We start from the raw sequence: 18,500 nt of genomic DNA, 5'->3' as shown, positions 1-18,500 counted from the left end.
TAAAATTACGTAGGTTTCAAGTGTACATTTCTATAATACATCATCTATATATTGCATTGTGTGTTTACCACCCAGAGTCAGCTCTCCTTCCATCACTATATATTTGACCCTCTTTTCCCTCTTCTACCATCTCCCCCGTGTCCCTTTATCCTCTAAACCACCAAACTGTTGTTTATGTCTATGAGTTTTTGTTTCTTTGTTTGTTTGTCTTGTTCCTTTGTTGCTTTCAGTTTTAGATCCCACGTATGAGTAGATGTGGTACATATACACAATGGAAAAAGTTCTTAAAATATGGCAATTTGTCCTGAAAATGTCAGCAGTTTCAAAACTTAGTATCTATAGTTTATAATTGAGACTGAGTGAAATAAATTCTTCTGACCCTTTTAAGCAGAAATTTCAATTAAGAACAAAACTTGTTTTTATGAAATTTACTTTTATGTGCAAGGAGAATAGTTTATTTCATGTGTTAATCTGAGGGCCAACATCTCAATAACACAAAGATCTACTTTGATACTCCTCAGTCAAAGGGAGCAGTAAATGTTATACCTTGAGAAGGCAGGTGTAAAAAACTTCTGTTTCATTCTCTTCTATTTTAGCACCACAATTTAGTGTGTTATGACCATCTGGTTTATTAGGGAACATTTATGCATAATAAGTTGGTTATAATATATTCCCTCAAAATATTGCAATAGTTAGACATGTGGCTTTAATTCAGTTTCACATGGCTGCTTGAACTAATGATTCTCTTCCAGTTCTGATGTCTATAGCTTTCTATTAGTCAAAATCAGTTATCTTTTAAAAGCATATGTAATTATAATTTTAAACCATTATGTCTGGTAAGTCAGATATTTATTGAATACCCCATATCCAATTATAAGAGGCTTTTCAATATAAGAGATTAATATAGTCTTTGCTGATTCATAATTATATTTCATTTTACTCTATTTCTCCAATATTAATATTTGCCTCTCAAATTAGGAAATGATATTTTGGTAAAATGATAGATTATTTAGAAAATGATGCGTGTTTCTATTGCCTCACTCATATTTGAGGTTGAAAACATTAAAGTATAACTGATATTACCTATTAGGAAATATTACATGTAAAGCATTTATATCCTTTATTGAAAGCATGTTTCTATAAACACAAGCAAATATGCATGATAAATGAGTTTGTCTTGTATTTCACAGGGTAAATCATCCTAAACAGTTTTTATTTTCCTCAGTAGACATTTGAACTGAATTTACTATTGATATATCCTTTAAGATGACTATTCTGCAGAATGCAACATACTAGTATCTTTTTCCTAAGAAACTACCAAGTAAATACACATTTTAAAAACTTTATTACAGAGAAATATGAACATACACAAAAATAAAATAGTGTACTCTGCTCCTTTGTACCCTTGTTCCAGGTCCATCAGCTCATACTCAACCCTGTTCCATCCATACTTCTAGCCACTGTTCCCTTTTCTGAATTATGGTGAAAATCTAATATGATTTCTTCTATGGATGAAATCATATCATTTCATTCATAAATATATTTCAGTGTTTTAAAGACATTTTCCTCTAAAAGATACAGATTAATACATTTAACTTTCCCATATATGGAAGATAAAAATGATAATTTGTTACAGCGTTTAATGCCACTGTTTGCATTAAGTTATTAAAATTATGATTACAGCCAATTGATTATAAGGAATTGGCAACTAATTCACTTTAGACTCTTCCTATGATAGTCTCAAGGCCAGTGTTTTTCAAACTTTGTTCTTTGGACCTTTATTGTGCTTATGAGTTCTTAGTAAGCATACCTCAAAGAAAAGGTTTTAACGTCAAGTAGTTTGGAAAATCTTGATATTTGCTTTTGAAGAGCAGAGAACAGTTTTGCTTAGTAAAATCGTGGATGAGTCCTATAGTAAAGAATATTGTTTCACTTATTAAACCCAGTATTTCCTGTAGTAATTCTGTAGTATTGACCATGTGCCTTTTTTTTTTTTTGCCCTTGTAAATACTTTGGAATGTCTCTCTGGACATTAATGTTTAAGAAAACAATTTGGGAAACATTCCTCTATCTACAGGATCCTAAATAGCAGCTGTCCATGGACCAACTGCAGATTTCTCGCTGCCAGCACAGACTCATTTGAATAAAAATCTCCCAAAGAGAGGCAGAAATGTGTCTTTCTTTAAATAAGATTTATAGCTGATTGTGATGCCCACTTTGGAAGCCACCGTACTATTCAATTGTAACGGATCTTGTGTTATGGTGACAATCTTTCGTTATATATAACCAGAAACAGTAGTAACTTATTAGGTATTGTGCCTGGTAATTGTGCCCGTGCTTTAAATTGCTACTACATTTTTAGGATATTTGTTGTGCTAATTCAGGAAGCATTTAAAAAAATATTTTCCAATTGCTCTGAGTCATGATATAAATCCAAAACCTTTATTTCTCTACTGATTCTAACCAGTAAAACTTTAATATAATTTAATGTGTGTTATAACAAATATCTGAGTTAATGTGAGAATTAGTTCATTTTAATTAATGAATAATTTACATTAGACTTTTTTTTAACTAATATATACGAGTATGGTCTCCTGAATACTGCCGAGAATAGTAATACTAGTATTGTAACTTAGCTACCAAGAAGTGTCAGTTACTGTATCTGGACCGACTTTCTCAATACCAATGATAAAAACATTATTTTACAAGATTTATCTGTGTTGCAATTAATATGAAGGTCTACTAACTATAGTTTGGTATGTCACATATCAAAATCTCCCTGTCTACATTGCGTGAACTGATAACCTTTTTTAAAGATTCAAACATTGAAAGAAGTTAATTTTCTTCGTGTAATTCATGACTGTCTATATATTTGTCTTCAATAAACCCATCATCGTCTTCCACAAATGAATGTAGTTGTTCAAATATTACTGTAGTTTCTTCAGAGTTTATATCTGATATCTGTGAAATAGAACTTGCATATCCAGTAAAATCATCTTCATAAGCGTCTGCTTCGTGCTCTTCCAGGTGATGATGATTATAACTAAGCAGAAAATTATACCATATTGGGCATTTGATAGCAAAAAAAATGATGAGTGAAGTAATCAGTACAGTGACTACAACACCAACGAGAAAAGCCCAGCTTTTTCCAAGAGGTTCATGTTCTTAAATGCAATACCGAGAATAGAGAAAGAGAGGAGATATTTTGTTAAATTGGCAAAAAATATTAATAATTACATGTCTTAATGTTACTCCCCAATATCAGTATTAGAAATCAATGTACATTATAATTTTCTTTAAGCAAAACTTACTAAAACTACAATAAATAAAGATATTTCATAGTGTGGTGAAAGAATACCTTTTTTCAAAATAACTCCTGTCTTTGCAGCTATTGTTTATTCATTTACCCAGGAGGATTATTGATTTATACCTGTTAAGAATTGTGACTTGACTACTTAAAACTAAAGCCAAGAAAACTAAAGCCTAGTGGCAAACTATTGGCTGGTAACTAGCAGAACCTAGTTTGGACACCCAGGATTTTGTCAATCTTTTGTTGAGATGAGGAATTGTTCTTTTACATTGTTTCTAGAAACTTAAAATGCAGAAAAATAATGAGAACTACCTTAGTTTAGTTAGTATGTTACCTTCAGCAATATTAATATTCAAAACCAGTATATTACCTGAGTTTCGTGTTAAGTTGTTCAAAGAGCTATTAAATGTTGAATTGCTAATGGACTGAAAATTAATATAAAGATCTTCAGTTATAGGTGAAGGAAATTTTGAGTAGCACTCAGCATTATAAGGTACTGTTTTGATACTGTAGCTCTTCAGGATATCTGGGTAGCTGCACATGGTGATGTTCTCATTTTCTAGGAAATCAAAGAATAAATTAAGATTTTCATGGAAAATGAAATTATTATGGTTAATAAATTATTATGGTTAACATTTCATAATTACTTTTATCTAGAATTTTTGACATATTTATGTGATTGTTAGATATTATAAGAAACTCTTGTATTGCCTGGCAACATGAGGGAAAGATGCACATTCCTGTTTACTAAGTTATTTTTTGAATATAGTTTAAGTGCGGAATATAGTTTTAAGTGTTTATTGTTTAGTTTGTCTGTGTTAGTAAAGATGTCTTGATAAAGATTGTGGTGAAAATCTGGATCTCAGACAGAGCATGATATGCACTTAAGAAAGTAGGCTCTGGTTTTCATCTACTCTCTAGCAGGATAACCTAAGAAAAGGAAGTACTTAAGAAATTAGTCGGGTATTGAAAATGCAAACCTAATACATGAAGTGACAGTATCATCAGACATCTATAGAACACTTAAATTTCTTTTTTTCTTCATTTGCTTTCTGGAGAGGCAAGAGGGAAAGCACCTATGTAACAATTACTTTTCAGTGTTTCTATTTCCTTTAAACAAAATTAGTTTCCTTTTTTTAAAAAAATGAAATGAGAGATTTTTCTGGGGAAAAACAACCAAAAATCCATCACATTTTGGTTTTGATTAACTTAAATTATGATTGCTTACCTAGTATCACATTTGATGTGTTCAACCAGTTCTGCAAATTCAATAGACCACAAGAGCAGTTCCATGGGTTTCCATATAAAATGATTAATTCCAGATGCAACAGTGGAGGTGCATCAAAATAGCTTATCAAATTGCCTTGCAGATTCAAAAGTTTCAGGATTTTTAGAGGCACAAATATATCAGGATTCAGTTGTAATATTTTGTTTTGGCAAAGATATAACTCTTTTAGTTTATTTAAGCCGATAAATGCACCCTGTTGAATTACGCGGATGGAGTTTCTACAGATATTTAAAATTTTCAGATTGAAGAGGTTACCAAAACTATTTTTATGTAAGATAACGACGTTATTCTCAATCAAATAGAGCTCAGTGAGTAACAAATACCTCTGTAGAACACTTATGTCTCTAATATTCAGAGTAATTTGGTTATAACTGAGATCAAGTATAGTAACATCTTTATTGATATCTGCTGGAATCAAGGAATAATTCTTTTCAGTGAAATTACATTTGACTTCCTAAAAGAGAAAAACAATTAGAAATGCATTAGTCAGAAAAAAATGTTAAAAGAATTAAAATATTTTTATATCCAGGCAATTAGACATTGGAAGTAAATAACTTAGAAAAAAAATCTATCTAATTTTTTGGTGTTATAGTGTGAAAAAGGAAAAGCAAATTCTTTTCTTTCTTTATTGGAATGCAATACTGAAGATTCAGGAAATTCTGATATTTATAATTGAGCAAGGAGATTGTAGTTTGTCATACAGGTATTTTCCAACTGTTGTTACATAATCATTAAAGAATATTGGTATATTCCCATTTATTTATTTGGAAATACAAAATGAATAATAATTCAGTTAACTTATTTAGTATTTCATTGTGCAAGATTGACATTTATAATGAGGAAAATATTTTAAAACGTAGTTTTTTTAACTCTAGTATTACTATATTCTTTATATATATTTTTATTTTTCAATTAAGGTTGACATACAATATTATATTAGTTTCAGGTGTACAATAGTGATTAGACATTTATATATATAACTTATGAATTGATCACCCCGATAAGTTTAGTGCTTGTTTGACACCTTACATAGTTTAAAATATGTAATTTTTTAAAAATCAGCAGGGCTACCAACCCTATGTTTATCATTTCTTAATTAAGAAATAATACTCATTATATAACTGTATAGGCTGAACAGCTCAAAGTTTGGTGTTTTAAAAGAAAATATAGCAGGAATTGAACCATGTATTGAATTTAAAGAGCCAGGCAACATGGAGAAGTACTTTCCGTACGTGGCTATAGATCCAAAGAAATGGTTCTTGTTTTGACTGTTTTTGCCATTGAAATATCCCCGCAATAATCATAATGTAACAACAATTAATTTTTCTCAAAAATATGTGGTTTTAAAAAGGTTTCCTACATTTTAAAGTGTGATTTTTATGTCTTGAAACTAATCTCTGATTTTATAGGAAGAATTTATAGTTTTCTTCTTTTGTCAACTTTTGAAGAACTCAGTTTAAAAAAAAATGAAGATGCTTTTGGCAGATTAGAATCTGGCTCAGAGATCACAGATTTTGAATATACATAGCTACCAAAAGAGTTAGTTTTGGTAGCTTGGATTTTTGTTTTGTTTGTTCCTGCTTCCCTTTATTGCCTTGGAATATTTCGCTAAATATAAAAAAAAAGTGACCATTTGAAAATAATTTTACTAGCTTGATTTTTGCAAAACTTACTGTTTTAGAAGTCTGGCTTTCATCTGTTAATAATGACATGTAGAGAGGCCAAAACAAGATCAGGATGCATGTGGTTTTCATATCGCGGGCCTGATAGAAAAGAGACTATTTTCATCTCAATAGGAGACTAGAACTTCAGAGATTATTGAGGACATTTTGATTTTCTTTTTTCTCCTTTTAAATCAGTATTTTTCTTAAAATACGTAAAATGTGAAACAACTACATTTTCCTTCACCCTCCCTGCACTCTAAAGAAACTGGAAAGCTCCTATGAGGAATGGAAGACAGTATTTTTTAGGGTGTCTCAGTAGTGCCTAGATTTATTGAAAGGAACTTCAAAACAATTGAAGTACTTGCACACTTTAAAATTTTAATATATGTACACAAAAGAAAGTCCAGAAGGATATATATTTATATATGTGTGTGTATTTCTGTGTATTCTTATATTGCTACTTCTTGATTTTTCTATTTTAGTTGCCATGTATGGGTATTATCCATTGACTTAACAATTGTGGGAGATGAGTCTTCTGCTCCCTTTCAAACACTCCCTACCTTCAGCTTGACACGTCAAATATATACTTCCTGTCTCTTCATTCTTCAAACATAGTTCTAATTTTGGTTAGATGCGCATTCCCTGTTTATAATGTTATGAATGTATAAATGCTGTCTGATGGACCTATGTAACAAGATTATTTTTCTGTTCCTATTCACATTCTTTCGCTAAATTAATTGTACTGTTTTTATCATGTGCTTTGTTTCCTTTTTTCATAAATTTATACCCAAACTTTTTCCTAGCAAATTACTCAATAGTTTTTGCATAGTAGATATTTAATATGTTTCGTCTCCTTAAAGAACTCTCCCCCAGAGCCTGCTCCCGTGCTGCAAACGAGGTGAGCAGATCACTAGGCCCTGTACATGGCTGTTGACTTCCGCTTTCCCTCCATCCTCATCGTAGAGATTACCTTTTGTCTTTATTACTGGATTGCTGTTTTCTAGAATGCCTGTCTTGGAGTAGTGCCTTTTTTTCTAATGGAGCTTCCTTGAATAGCTTCATAGAGGGATGTAAGAGGGAAATTTTTTTTAGACTTTGAAAGATAGTTTGTCTAAAAATAGAATCCTAAGTAGGAAATAATTTTCCCTCAAAATGTTGAGGGGAAGTATTGTCCCATTGCTTTGGGTGTCTAGTGTTACTGTTAAGAACTGTGATGCTATGTCATTCTAATTCTCATTTTATGTTTACTTGCCTCTTAACTGCCAAAGCTTTTAAAATCAATATTCTGAAATTACATTATTCTTTACAAGAGTGTTTTCATTCATGAAACTGGGTAGTTGGTGGATGGTTTCAATCTGGAAGCTGTCCCCAAAATTCTGCGAAATTTTCTGAGTTATTTCACTGATGATTATTTTCTTCCACTTTTTTTTTTAAATCTCATTTCTTTTTCTACTACTTTAATTGGGTATTGGACCTCCTATAAGGATTTTCTAGTTTTTTGTCTTTACTCTCCTATACATTTTATTTCTGTGTGTTTTTGCTCTGCTTCCTGGGAGATATCTTCAAACTCTTCTATTAAAAGTTGTTGCTTTTTTTTTTCCTGTGTTTTTTTTAATTCTGAGAGCTCTTTTTGTTCTATGAAAGTTTTCTTTAATAATATCCTGTGGCATGAATGTATTATCTTTTCTTATTGTGTCTTGTATCTGTGTTGTTTTCTTTTTCCTTGAATAGCCTCTGTGTCCTCATGTTATGCTTTTTCAGTTTATTTTGGTCACTATTCTTTATATTAGAGACTTTCTCTCTTCCTGTATCTGTTAATATTTAGTTTGGGGCTTCCATGTAAGAGTGGGAAATGAGGAAGCTGATTGGAAACTGCATTTATATGGGTCTCATGAACTGTAAACCTTACTGTAGGGTAAACTTGCTGGACTGTTTTCTAAATGTCATTATCTTTAGATCTTTCCTCTTGGGCTAGTTGGATTCCCCAAAATGACTTTTCTAATCTGCTTGAACAAATAAGGCCAGGTGGCCAGCATTCTGAGAGCTGAGTGTTGAAGGGTAGATTTATCTCAGTAATTGGTTTGTAATTTATCTCAATAATTGTGTGTAAACTTGAACTTTCTCTGTTTTCAGCATAATGGTCCTGTACTCACTGGTGCCTAGTACCCAGATCCCCTTTGTCCTATTCTCCCTGAGGGGAAAAAAAGCCTCAATTTTCTGTTTATATAGGAAAAGAGCTTTACCTGACTGGGAAGAGGCAGGGCCGAAGACTTTCAACTATATTTTAACCCCCTTCTCCATTTCCAGAATGCCTGATGCTGTTGATTTCTGCGCCATTAGGCATTCTGCATTATAAATCAAATGACTTCTCAGCTTTCCACGCTGCTGGATTGGGAAAATTGCTTTCCCAGTCAGCTTCCACTTAACTATTAACTTTCTAGTTTCCAAGTTTTATCGCTATTGCCTCCTCTTCCATTCTTTTTTGTCCTTCTGAGTTTATAGTCCTTACTACCTTTTATTTTCATTGTAGTCAGGTTTGGGGCAGGAGTCAAAGTTACTGGGTACATTCAACATGCCATCTGTAACTGGAAATTGCCATTTACTTGAGTAAATTCTTCTTGCTAAATACCAGGGGTGCCAAAAAAATGTACACATTTTAAGAGATGTTATCTATGTATTACTTTTCGAAGTTGAATTGAATTGCAGTAGCAATGTGTAGTATGACGTTCGCTCAAAAGATGGCGTTAATCAAATGAATTCTAGCATCATTCAATTTTTTCATTTCTTAAAATGTGTATACATTTTTTGACACCCTCTGTACTTTCATTTAGTCATTTTATTCATGACCTTGATATTTCTTGTTATCTGTTTTCTTAAAGCCAACTTTAAAAACTATGCTGCAAGTTTAAAACTATGCTGAAAGATATGAATATATCCTGTTATTATCATCCTTAGTGGTTTTCTAAAATATGGGTCCTATTTTTCTTTTGAACCTTTTTACAGCATATGTTGTAATTAGTTACTTACGATTTTTAAGTGTAAGTTTATTCCCTCAGAGCAGGGAGTAGAAAACTACTCAGCATGAGCAAGACTCATTTTAAATTACTGAAGTCTGCTACCTCCTTACAATGGGGTATTTCATTATTTTGATACTGGTCTAGTCTAAATAATCTCCTCTTTGTCATATGATTATTCCCCTTCTACTTTCTCCCTTTCTGTAGTTAAATCAAATTTGTTAGAAAAAAGCCCCTGTTCCTCCTAGATTTCCCTTTTAGAATCAAGTTATCACTTATTCCAGACCATAACCCACAAAAAGGGGATCCCTAAATCATACTCCTATGTATAAAAGGTATTTTACCCATGTTTAGTGATCTCTAGGAATAAGTGTGCAGCCCCTGCACTGGCTTGTTTCAGTATTTCTCAGTGGAGTAGTGAAGTTCTTACTGATGTCTCTGGTAGGATTCAGATTTGACTACGGTAATGATGAGAAGGGCTATTTTTTCAGAAATAAGTAGGATAGGGGTCATTCAAGGCAGCAAATAGGCTACCAAGAAAATTAAGTGAAGAATTGATATGGACCAGAAGCAGCTGAAGAAAGTAATGGAGGTCAGGCCGGACCGTGAGCCTATGTGAAAATGAAGATAGGGTCATCTTTTATTTATCTTTATCTTCTGTTTAATACTAATAATTGTTCTCTCCAGTGTGCTAAAGGAAATAAAATTATAAGGATTAGAAATCTTTTTTTCTTTCTATTTGATTAATTTTAGAGTTAGAAGCAGTATACCGTGTTTCCCCAAAAATAAGACTTAGTCGGACCATCAGTTCTAATGCGTCTTTTGGAGCAAAAATTAATATAAGACCAGGTATTATATGACATAATATTACATCAGACCCGGTATTATTTTATATTACTTTATTTTATTTTATATTGTATTATATAAGACCCGGTGTCATATTAAAGTAAGACCGGGTCTTATATTAATTTTTGCTCCAAAAGACACATTAGAGCTGATGGTCTGGCTAGGTCTTATTTTCGGGGAAACACGGTATGCTCAGAGCTTAAGGCAGATTCTGTACAAGAAAGCATTCAACAAAGTAAAGCATTGTTAGGTCTAAAGCTATGAAATGCATCGATTGAGACCCATGGTCTATGGAGCTTTTCATGTCGTATTTGTGTGTCTTTTGAGAGGGGAAAGATTGAGAGAGGGAGTAGATGTTGACCATCACGACACTGAATAGATAAATCCCTAGACTAAAGCATTTGTTACTAGCATTATTGGCTATTTTGAAAAAATTGATTGGCAGAAAAACTAGCCAGTAGATTACGCAGAAATTGTCCTTGAATCAATTTACCCTATTTAAAAAGTTAATTTAAAAAGAAGACAATTGTTATCACCGTATTCTCCCTGTAAGATTGTTTTCTCAATTTGAAATTTACTTTGAAGTGATATTTGGGTTTAAATTTAGTGATTAAAAAATAGAGAACAAATAGAATATCACTTTCTTTTAATTATTTCACAAAAGTAAGCGTCCTTTTACATACCTACAATAAAGAAAAAAGCTTTACACAAAGGGAAATGGTAAATATTCAAAAATAAATAATGTCCTTACTGCAGTTCTTAAGTACAGTTTTCTTAGTTTTTCGTTACTTGCTTTACATGACTATTATATACCACAAAATAAAAAGATGATGCAATTGTTGATGTTTTGTTAAATGTGTATATAATTTTGCCATTAAATATTTTAGATATTTATGCCAGAATTCAGTGTATTTGGAGTAAGATGTTAATTTACAATTAACTTCACTCTTGTAATCAACCATTACAGACTTAAAAACTTTTATAATGGAAAATTTCAAGGAAAAAAAATCCTCTAAGTAAGGAGAATAGTTATCACCCAATTTCAACAATTGCAAACTGGTGGCCAGTCGTTTTCATCTTACAAATTTGCTTTTAAATTAATGTCACTTCAGAATGCTCTGAGATTAACATATTTCAAAATAAAAAGATCTTAAAAATTTGGATAGGTGAAACCTTTTTTAGTCAGAAAAATAATTAATTTTCTTACATTATAACTTTCTTTGGGAAAGATTTTTTTTTGGCCAATCTCAGGTTAATATTTCTACCGTAGACTGTGAAAATACAGTCATACTTTCTGCTCTCTCATCACTTATTAAAGGCAAGGATTTTTGTACAAACTTAACAAACCGATTTCTTAAAAAAAATGCAGCAGCAGCCACCAAACCTGTAAATATGTAAGATCTTACCTTTACTTTTTTCTTTTGTCTCTGACACTGGTGTGCTACGGAATCTATTCTGTTTCTTCTCCGCCATTAAAAAGAAAAGTATGTCATATGATTGCATTTCACTTTGTTTTAACCTTTGTACCCAATGAACAGGTGATTTAAAAAAAGGCAGCAAAGGCTAGACTTCCTTAGCAAAAGATTGACTAGAAGAATAATTTCTTAAAGTCATCTTTGATTTCTTTAACAAGTAAGGTGGCTTGTGTATTACTCTTAACAAATTTAAATATTAACAAATTTATTTTGTGAGTTAAGTATATAATTTCAAAAATGCATATTTTGAAAGATATATAGCTAAAGTGGTTTAAGTGTTAGTCCTAGAGGTATTTTGTATTTAGAAAGATTGAAATTGAAAAGATACCACCAAGTTTAGTATTCCACTGAGTTTCAACTTTGTTATTAACTCATTTTTATGACACCGTCATTGGTGGTTTTACTGCCAAGTTATAGCAGGAGCAAAGTGCTCAAAACATTAAAACACTTAACACTTGGCCATTATGTGGCCCTCAGAAAATCAGTTACTTTCCTTTTGCTGTAACTTCCCCTCTGTAAAATGCAATACTGTACAACATTAGTTGCTATCTACTACAGTAGACACATCAGGCAAAAACATGGTTAAAATTCATTATTGGTAGTGAGTAGTCATGTAGTTCAGAATGAGTTAGTTCCAAAAAGTTAACTCCTTTGGGACTCAGCATCCTTAATCTATGAAATAAAAAGGTTGAAATACATGAGCATTTCTGCTTGAAAGTTCTCTGAGCCCATATACCCATATAAATTGTAGCAGCAGCAAACATTTGTTATACTATAGTAATTAAGGCTTAAAGATAGACATCACTCCCTGTTCTAAAGTGAGACAAAAATAAATAAAAATTCCAGGTTGTCTGTTTCATTAGGTTCATCATTTATTTGGTTATTATGGTATGTTTTTAGGAAAATTTCTGAGTTTATTTTTATTTATTTTTAAATTTATAGGGGTGGTATTGGTTAATAAAATTATATAGGTTTCAAGGGTACATTTCTGTAATACATCATCTGTATATTGCATTGTGTGTTCACCCAAAGTGAAATCTCCCCCCCATAGAGGAAAACGTAGGTGCTAAAGTTATGGACTTTGGTTTCAGAGACGATTTTGTGAATTTCACCTCAAAGGCAAGGGAAGTAAAAGCAAAAATAAATGAATGGAACTATATCAAACTTAAGAGCTTCTGCACAGCGAAAGAAACCATTAACAAAACAGAAGTCAACCAACCGAATGGGAGAGGATATTTAGCAAACTTCTGAGTTTGGATTATCTTATAATAGAGTATGGGTGTATAAAAAATGTGGGGCGATATGTGGGTCTGCTGGGCTTAGCTAGGAATTGGGAAAACTGTAGAAGTTAATATCTACACATGAAAGAGAATAAATAGTAGGATAATCATATTTTGAAACTTAAAATAGAAATCTATGATATTGGGACTAAAATTTATCTTCAAGAAAACTATATGTATATCTTGAAGTATTTACATGATAACTAGTATCTTAACCTCTATTTTTTCAGAATTTTTCTCTGTTGATAATTGGCCTTGCATAGATAATAAGTGGCACATCACTGGTATTTCTTGTGGTTATACGATAAAGCTTATTATTGTTTGTAGTTAATTTCGCGACTTTATATGATTACACTTGTAATGTTCCTGTTTTCTTTTTAGGGAAATTAACATTGTTTTGCAGATCTAAAATATAGTTGATAATTTGTGGAATACCTATTTTAATTAAAGCAGTAGATAAAAGAGAATTTAAGCAAAACATATTAATACAAAGCTATGCATTTTTTAAATTCCACTATAGGTCTCCCTACTACGAGTTTATCAAAACTGTGTTACTTTATATGATTTACGTATTAAGCCTCCATACAAGGTTTCATTTAGTCAAAGAATTCTGTAGCTAAAAGATATGTGAAAACCATTATTCTAAAATTTACCTTATTTGTCTTGAGGGTATGGTAACAAAAAATGTAAATGCATCCTCATATGTAGAAGGCTTTAACGATTTTCCATGATAATCCTTCTGTTTTCTTATAAGAAGGTAAAATAAAATGGAAAGTAAGGAAATAGAAGCATTTGGGGGGTTGCAAAGAGAAAGATGCAAAATAAGTCTGTGTGATGGGGCCAAATTTTGTACAGGTCCAATAAAATTTTTTTGTACATCTGAAATGACTGAAATGATCATGAACTATGGTTGAATAAATTTAAGTACCCTATTTCATTGAAATCAGGACCTGAGTAAAATTAACTGATTTTTTTTCTCTTGATATGATAAGGAATATTGCATAATTTTGATTTCAGGAAGGAGAAACAAATTAGAAGTGTAGAAGAAGAAATTGAACAGGAAAAACAAGCAGCAGATGGCATTATCAAAAATATGTCTCCTGAAAAACAAGTCAAGTACATAGAGATGAAAACCACAAATGAGAAATTGTTGCAGGTAATACTCATCACTACTTTTTATACCAGGCATATAGCCATCTTGCTACCAAAAATACGGGCAGCAGCGGCATTCCCTGAGAGTTTGACTAGACCTGCTGCTGATCAGTCTTCACTTTTAACAAGGTCCTCCCAGCATTCAATTGTGGTGGAGACTCAGATTTGCAAGTTAGTGTTCTTTCATGCCCAGGTATCCCTTAGCCAGTGACAGAGAATTAGTTCCCACAAATGCCAATAATGAAAGTAGTTCTACTTTGTCCACATAGTCCTTCATTGACAGTTCAATGTAACTTATACTTTAGACAGGATTTATAAGATACAATGAAACATTGAAGAAAAAGTATTACAGAAATGCCAGAATGCTATCAAAATATAGTTAATCCTGCACAGGAATCAATGCTAAGGTCTTATCCTTAGGAGTGAGCCATGTAAATTGCTATATAGATCTTGGCCCTAAAAGAAATTAAGTACATGTTAAGTGTTCTTACTACAATAAAATAAAATTTAAAAATTAATTTTAAAAAAGGAATTAGGCAAAAGATAAGAAAACACGGTTAAAAAATTAAAATTAAAAATAACTTTAAACAATGACATCAATTTGAAGGGTTCTGATATTTAATATGATGACTACAGTGATACGATGATTCACTGTGAAAAGGTCTGGCTACCTTTACAAGCTTATAAAGTATTTTTAGAGGTGGATCATGGAAAAGGTTTTAGGAATAATGAAAGAAGTTGGCAAAAATAGAAATAATGAATGTTAAATTCTGGTAAAATCACAAGGTACATGTTGAAGATATTTATAAAATTTATCACATCTATATTTGAAATGTTGAGAAGCAAAGAAACAAATTTATTCATAATGTGACTTGCATATGTATATGCTTTTCTCCCTTCTTTTTAGGAGTTAGATACACTTCAACAGCAACTAGATTTACTGAACATGAAAAAAGAGAGTCTGGAAGCTGTAAGTATAAAATCAAATAAGGGTTCCTATATTACTCAGCTACAAAAGATAATTCAGCTAAATATAACTCATTCAGTATATATTTATTTAGCAATTCACCCACAGGAGTATAATAACTTTTTTCCACTCAGGACCATAAATATCCTAGTTTGGTAAAAAATTAGATTCAATTGTTGGGCACTTGCTGTGTACTAAAAAAGTCATTTAGTATGCTTGGAAACTCAAAATCTAGTGGTAATTTAAACACATGAACAAGAGACTGAAAAAAATATGAAGGGGAGGAGAGATCAGTTCATCACTAAAGATGTAAAAGCTTGCATTCATTTTCTTATTTGTTTATTTAAAGCAATTTTAATTCACAGACTATGTTTGTGGTAAAAAAAAATTTTAAGATGAAAGTAAAAGTTCCTGTTTTTTCCCCTTTTTCCAGACAGAACTACTCTTACATTTATTTTATTTTATTTTTTTGTTTAGGTTCACTGATGCAGGTTTTTTTTGTTTTGTTTTTGTGTTTTTAATTAATTTCAGGTGCACAAATCAAAGCAGTTTTAGACATTGATCATTTAGATCCCCCACACTGTGTCAACCCCTCAGTCCACTTTCCCTCTGACATCGCACACAGCCATTACATTTCCACTGTCTCTATTCCTAATTGCTGTACTCCGCTTCTTGTATGTTACTCTTACATTTATTGAGTGCTTACTGTGTGCTTTTTTGATTTCTTGACATTTATCACTAGCATTGTCATTTAATCTTCACAACAATCCTATAATCCTGACTTGGTTTTATTGTTGTGGATAAACCTCACGTGGCATTCACACTTGCTATGCTGTCTGCAGTTTTCAGTTTTTTTTACCTAACATTCTCTCTCAAATATTTATTCACATCAGCTTTCATTATTTTTAGATTACCGCATTGCATTACACTGTATGACTATAACACAGTCTTATAGATGGATAGATTGTTTATATTTTTTTGAATTATAAATAATTCTGCACTGAATACATACATTTTATGCTGTTACATGAGTATATCTTAAGATAAATTTATTGCAGTGGGTCAATAATTATACACTTTTAAATGTTGTGATATTACCAAGTTGGCTTCCAAAAAGATTGTTCCATTTTCTACTCCTTTCCCTAACATATAAGAGTGCCTGTTTGTACAGCGAGCATTATCCACCTTTTCCATTTTTGCTAGTTTAATGGGTAAAACTTACTATCTTGTTTTAATTTTCATTTATTTATCCATGAAGTTGAGTATCTCTTTATACATACTTTTGGCCAATGTATTTTTTTTCTGTGAACTACCTTTTCATGTCCTTTGCTCGTTAGTATACTGTCTATACCTCAGACTTTGCCTGCCTTTCCTTATGGATTCAGGTAGATGTGATGATAAGATTAGTAACATTGTAGATTGACGAGATTGCTGTTACCTAGCTTGCAAAAGAAATAAGCTTGAGTATTTTGTAATCATTGTTTTGGAAATTTGCTATAAAAAACAGTTTGCTTAAAAATATTAACTTTTGTTTTTATATCAGATGGTCTATATGTGGGTACACATAATTTTTATTTTCTTGGATCTCTGTGGTAATAGAGATATGCTTCAAGGAATAAGAACAATATTTAGTATTAACACAGCCAGCTTTCACAATTCCTCAATATTTTTTTAGGGCATATGGAAGAGAGTCAAATGCTCTTGGCAAATTTAGTTTCCACAGGAAAAGGTGTAAGCTATAACCTTGGACTTAGTGTTTGTATTGATGCCAGTCTTCTTTGACATCAGTACACGTATGCCCAAAATAACAGGAGTTTTAAATAATTTACAGGATTCTCAAACCAAGAAAATGTTAAGTCACTAATTCTATTTAACCTTTTCCAGGTTCCTTGTGTTTTTTTACTTGTTCTTCTAGAAAACATGTCAAATATCAATCAACTAGTATTTATTGAATATCTACTGCATGCTTACTATTGTTCAAGTATTATTACTTATTCAGTTCACAGAAGTTTGAAAAATCAGGTGAAGGATCAACATAAGCTTGAGTCTTCAGGAATAGTCTTATTGGTGCAATTTGAACAAATCTATAGGATGGTTAAGCAAAAGGAAAAGGAAGATATTATGAAAAGGGATACCTCAAAATATCTGCATTTCTTCTATCTGTATTTTATGGTCATGCCTTTTCACCTGTGGCTAATCCATTACTTGACCGGCATATGTAAACTTTTGCCCGTGGATTTTCAAACATTTCCCGTTCACTTTTTTTTTTTTTTAAGATTCCTTCTCTTTTGCTTTCAAAAAAAAAAAAAAATATGTGGTCTTCCCTCTTAAAAATTTGGTCTTGTTCATGGTTTCAGATACCATCATTAACTTTTATTTCTGTTATCTTAGAAAAATTCTATAAAACAGATACGATAGCACTATCTTACAGAGTTGCTGTGAGTATTAGAAATAGTGTATAAAGAACATGGAGTACAGTTCCTGGCATAGACAGAACAAGTGCTCAATAAATAACAGCTTCAGATGTCCTTTTCTTCATCATCATCATCATGACCACCACCACCACCACCACCAATAACACCACTACCACCTCTAGTTATTTTAGTCATCTAATAAAATTATCACATCCCTTATTTTCTCTTTGTGAACAGCAGAACAGTAATGAATACACAACACCTATTCTGCTTGTTTGTATTAGTTTCCTAGTGCTGCAGGGTGGTTTAAAACAGCAGAAATTTTCTCACAGTTCTGGAGGCTAGAAGTTAAAAACAAGGTTTCAGCAGAGCCAAGCTCACTCTGAGACTCTGGATTCTCCTTCCCTACTAGCTTCTGGTGGTGGCTGTCAGTCCTTGGTGTTCGTTCTTTGACTTACAGCTGCGTCGCTCCAGTCTCGGCCTGTGTCATCACATGGCATTCTCTTTTTTTTTTTTTTTTTTTTTTTTTTAATTTATTGGGGTGACAATTGTTAGTAGAATTACATAGATTTCAGTTGTGCAATTCTGAATCACATCATCCATAAATCACACTGTGTGTTCACCACCCAGAGTCAGCTCCCCTTCCATCACCGTACATTTGATCCCCCTCACCCTCATCCCCCACCCCCCAACCCCCTTACGCTCTGGTAACCACCAAATTACGTTCCCCAGATTAATTTTCAAACCCCGTGGCCATCCTGTGGTCACCGACTGCCCTCCAATCCCCTCACCCTCCCCCCCACCCCCCACTCCCCCCGCCCATCTAGCAACCCTCAGTTTTTCCTCATTGTCTCCCAAACAGTTTCTGATTAGTTCATTCACTTATTCTTTTCTTTAGAATCCGCAAATAAGTGAGATCATATGGAACTTATCTTTCTCTGTCTGACTTATTTCACTTAACATAATGTTCTCTAGATCCATCCATGTTGTTGCAAATGGTAAGATTTCTTTCTTCCTTATGGCTGCATAATACTCCATTGTATAAATGTACCACAGTTTCTTAATCCAGTCATCTACCGATGGGCATTTT

The 18,500-nt window shown here is 32.3% G+C and overlaps 2 protein-coding genes across 4 annotated transcripts in view; one reads left to right on the top strand and one right to left on the bottom strand.

Annotated features, from left to right (window-relative positions):
- IFT74 (intraflagellar transport 74) overlaps nucleotides 1-18,500 on the top strand; it is an 80,830-nt gene that overhangs the window by 21,923 nt on the left and 40,407 nt on the right. For all 3 annotated transcript variants that reach the window (XM_033123038.1, XM_033123037.1, XM_033123036.1), the window contains exons 9-10: nucleotides 13,895-14,033; nucleotides 14,937-14,999. In XM_033123038.1, the coding sequence (XP_032978929.1) occupies nucleotides 13,895-14,033; nucleotides 14,937-14,999 (202 nt within the window). The remainder of the gene's footprint in view (nucleotides 1-13,894; nucleotides 14,034-14,936; nucleotides 15,000-18,500) is intronic.
- Nucleotides 2,567-11,628, bottom strand: LRRC19 (leucine rich repeat containing 19). Its single transcript, XM_033123039.1, has 5 exons — nucleotides 11,529-11,628; nucleotides 6,272-6,361; nucleotides 4,539-5,052; nucleotides 3,681-3,869; nucleotides 2,567-3,164 (listed from the first exon to the last, which is right to left on the bottom strand). The coding sequence occupies exons 2-5, from the start codon at nucleotides 6,350-6,352 to the stop codon at nucleotides 2,836-2,838; spliced, it is 1,113 nt and encodes a 370-aa protein (XP_032978930.1). The 5' UTR covers nucleotides 6,353-6,361; nucleotides 11,529-11,628; the 3' UTR covers nucleotides 2,567-2,835.

Source organism: Rhinolophus ferrumequinum, chromosome 12, assembly GCF_004115265.2.
Source record: "Rhinolophus ferrumequinum isolate MPI-CBG mRhiFer1 chromosome 12, mRhiFer1_v1.p, whole genome shotgun sequence".
In the NCBI taxonomy this organism is placed as follows: Eukaryota; Metazoa; Chordata; class Mammalia; order Chiroptera; family Rhinolophidae; genus Rhinolophus; species Rhinolophus ferrumequinum.
This window is presented reverse-complemented; position numbering and strand designations above follow the sequence as displayed.

What these genes read in the sequence shown, in the direction of transcription:
- LRRC19 (XM_033123039.1), bottom strand. Translation starts at nt 6,352, where the DNA reads ATGAAAACCACATGCATCCTGATCTTGTTTTGGCCTCTCTACATGTCA. An exon ending in AAAGCCAGACTTCTAAAACA is followed by an intron (nt 5,053 to 6,271) that starts GTAAGTTTTGCA and finishes TTTCTCTTTTAG; the next exon opens with GAAGTCAAATGTAATTTCAC. An exon ending in CACATCAAATGTGATACTAG is followed by an intron (nt 3,870 to 4,538) that starts GTAAGCAATCAT and finishes TTGATTTCCTAG; the next exon opens with AAAATGAGAACATCACCATG.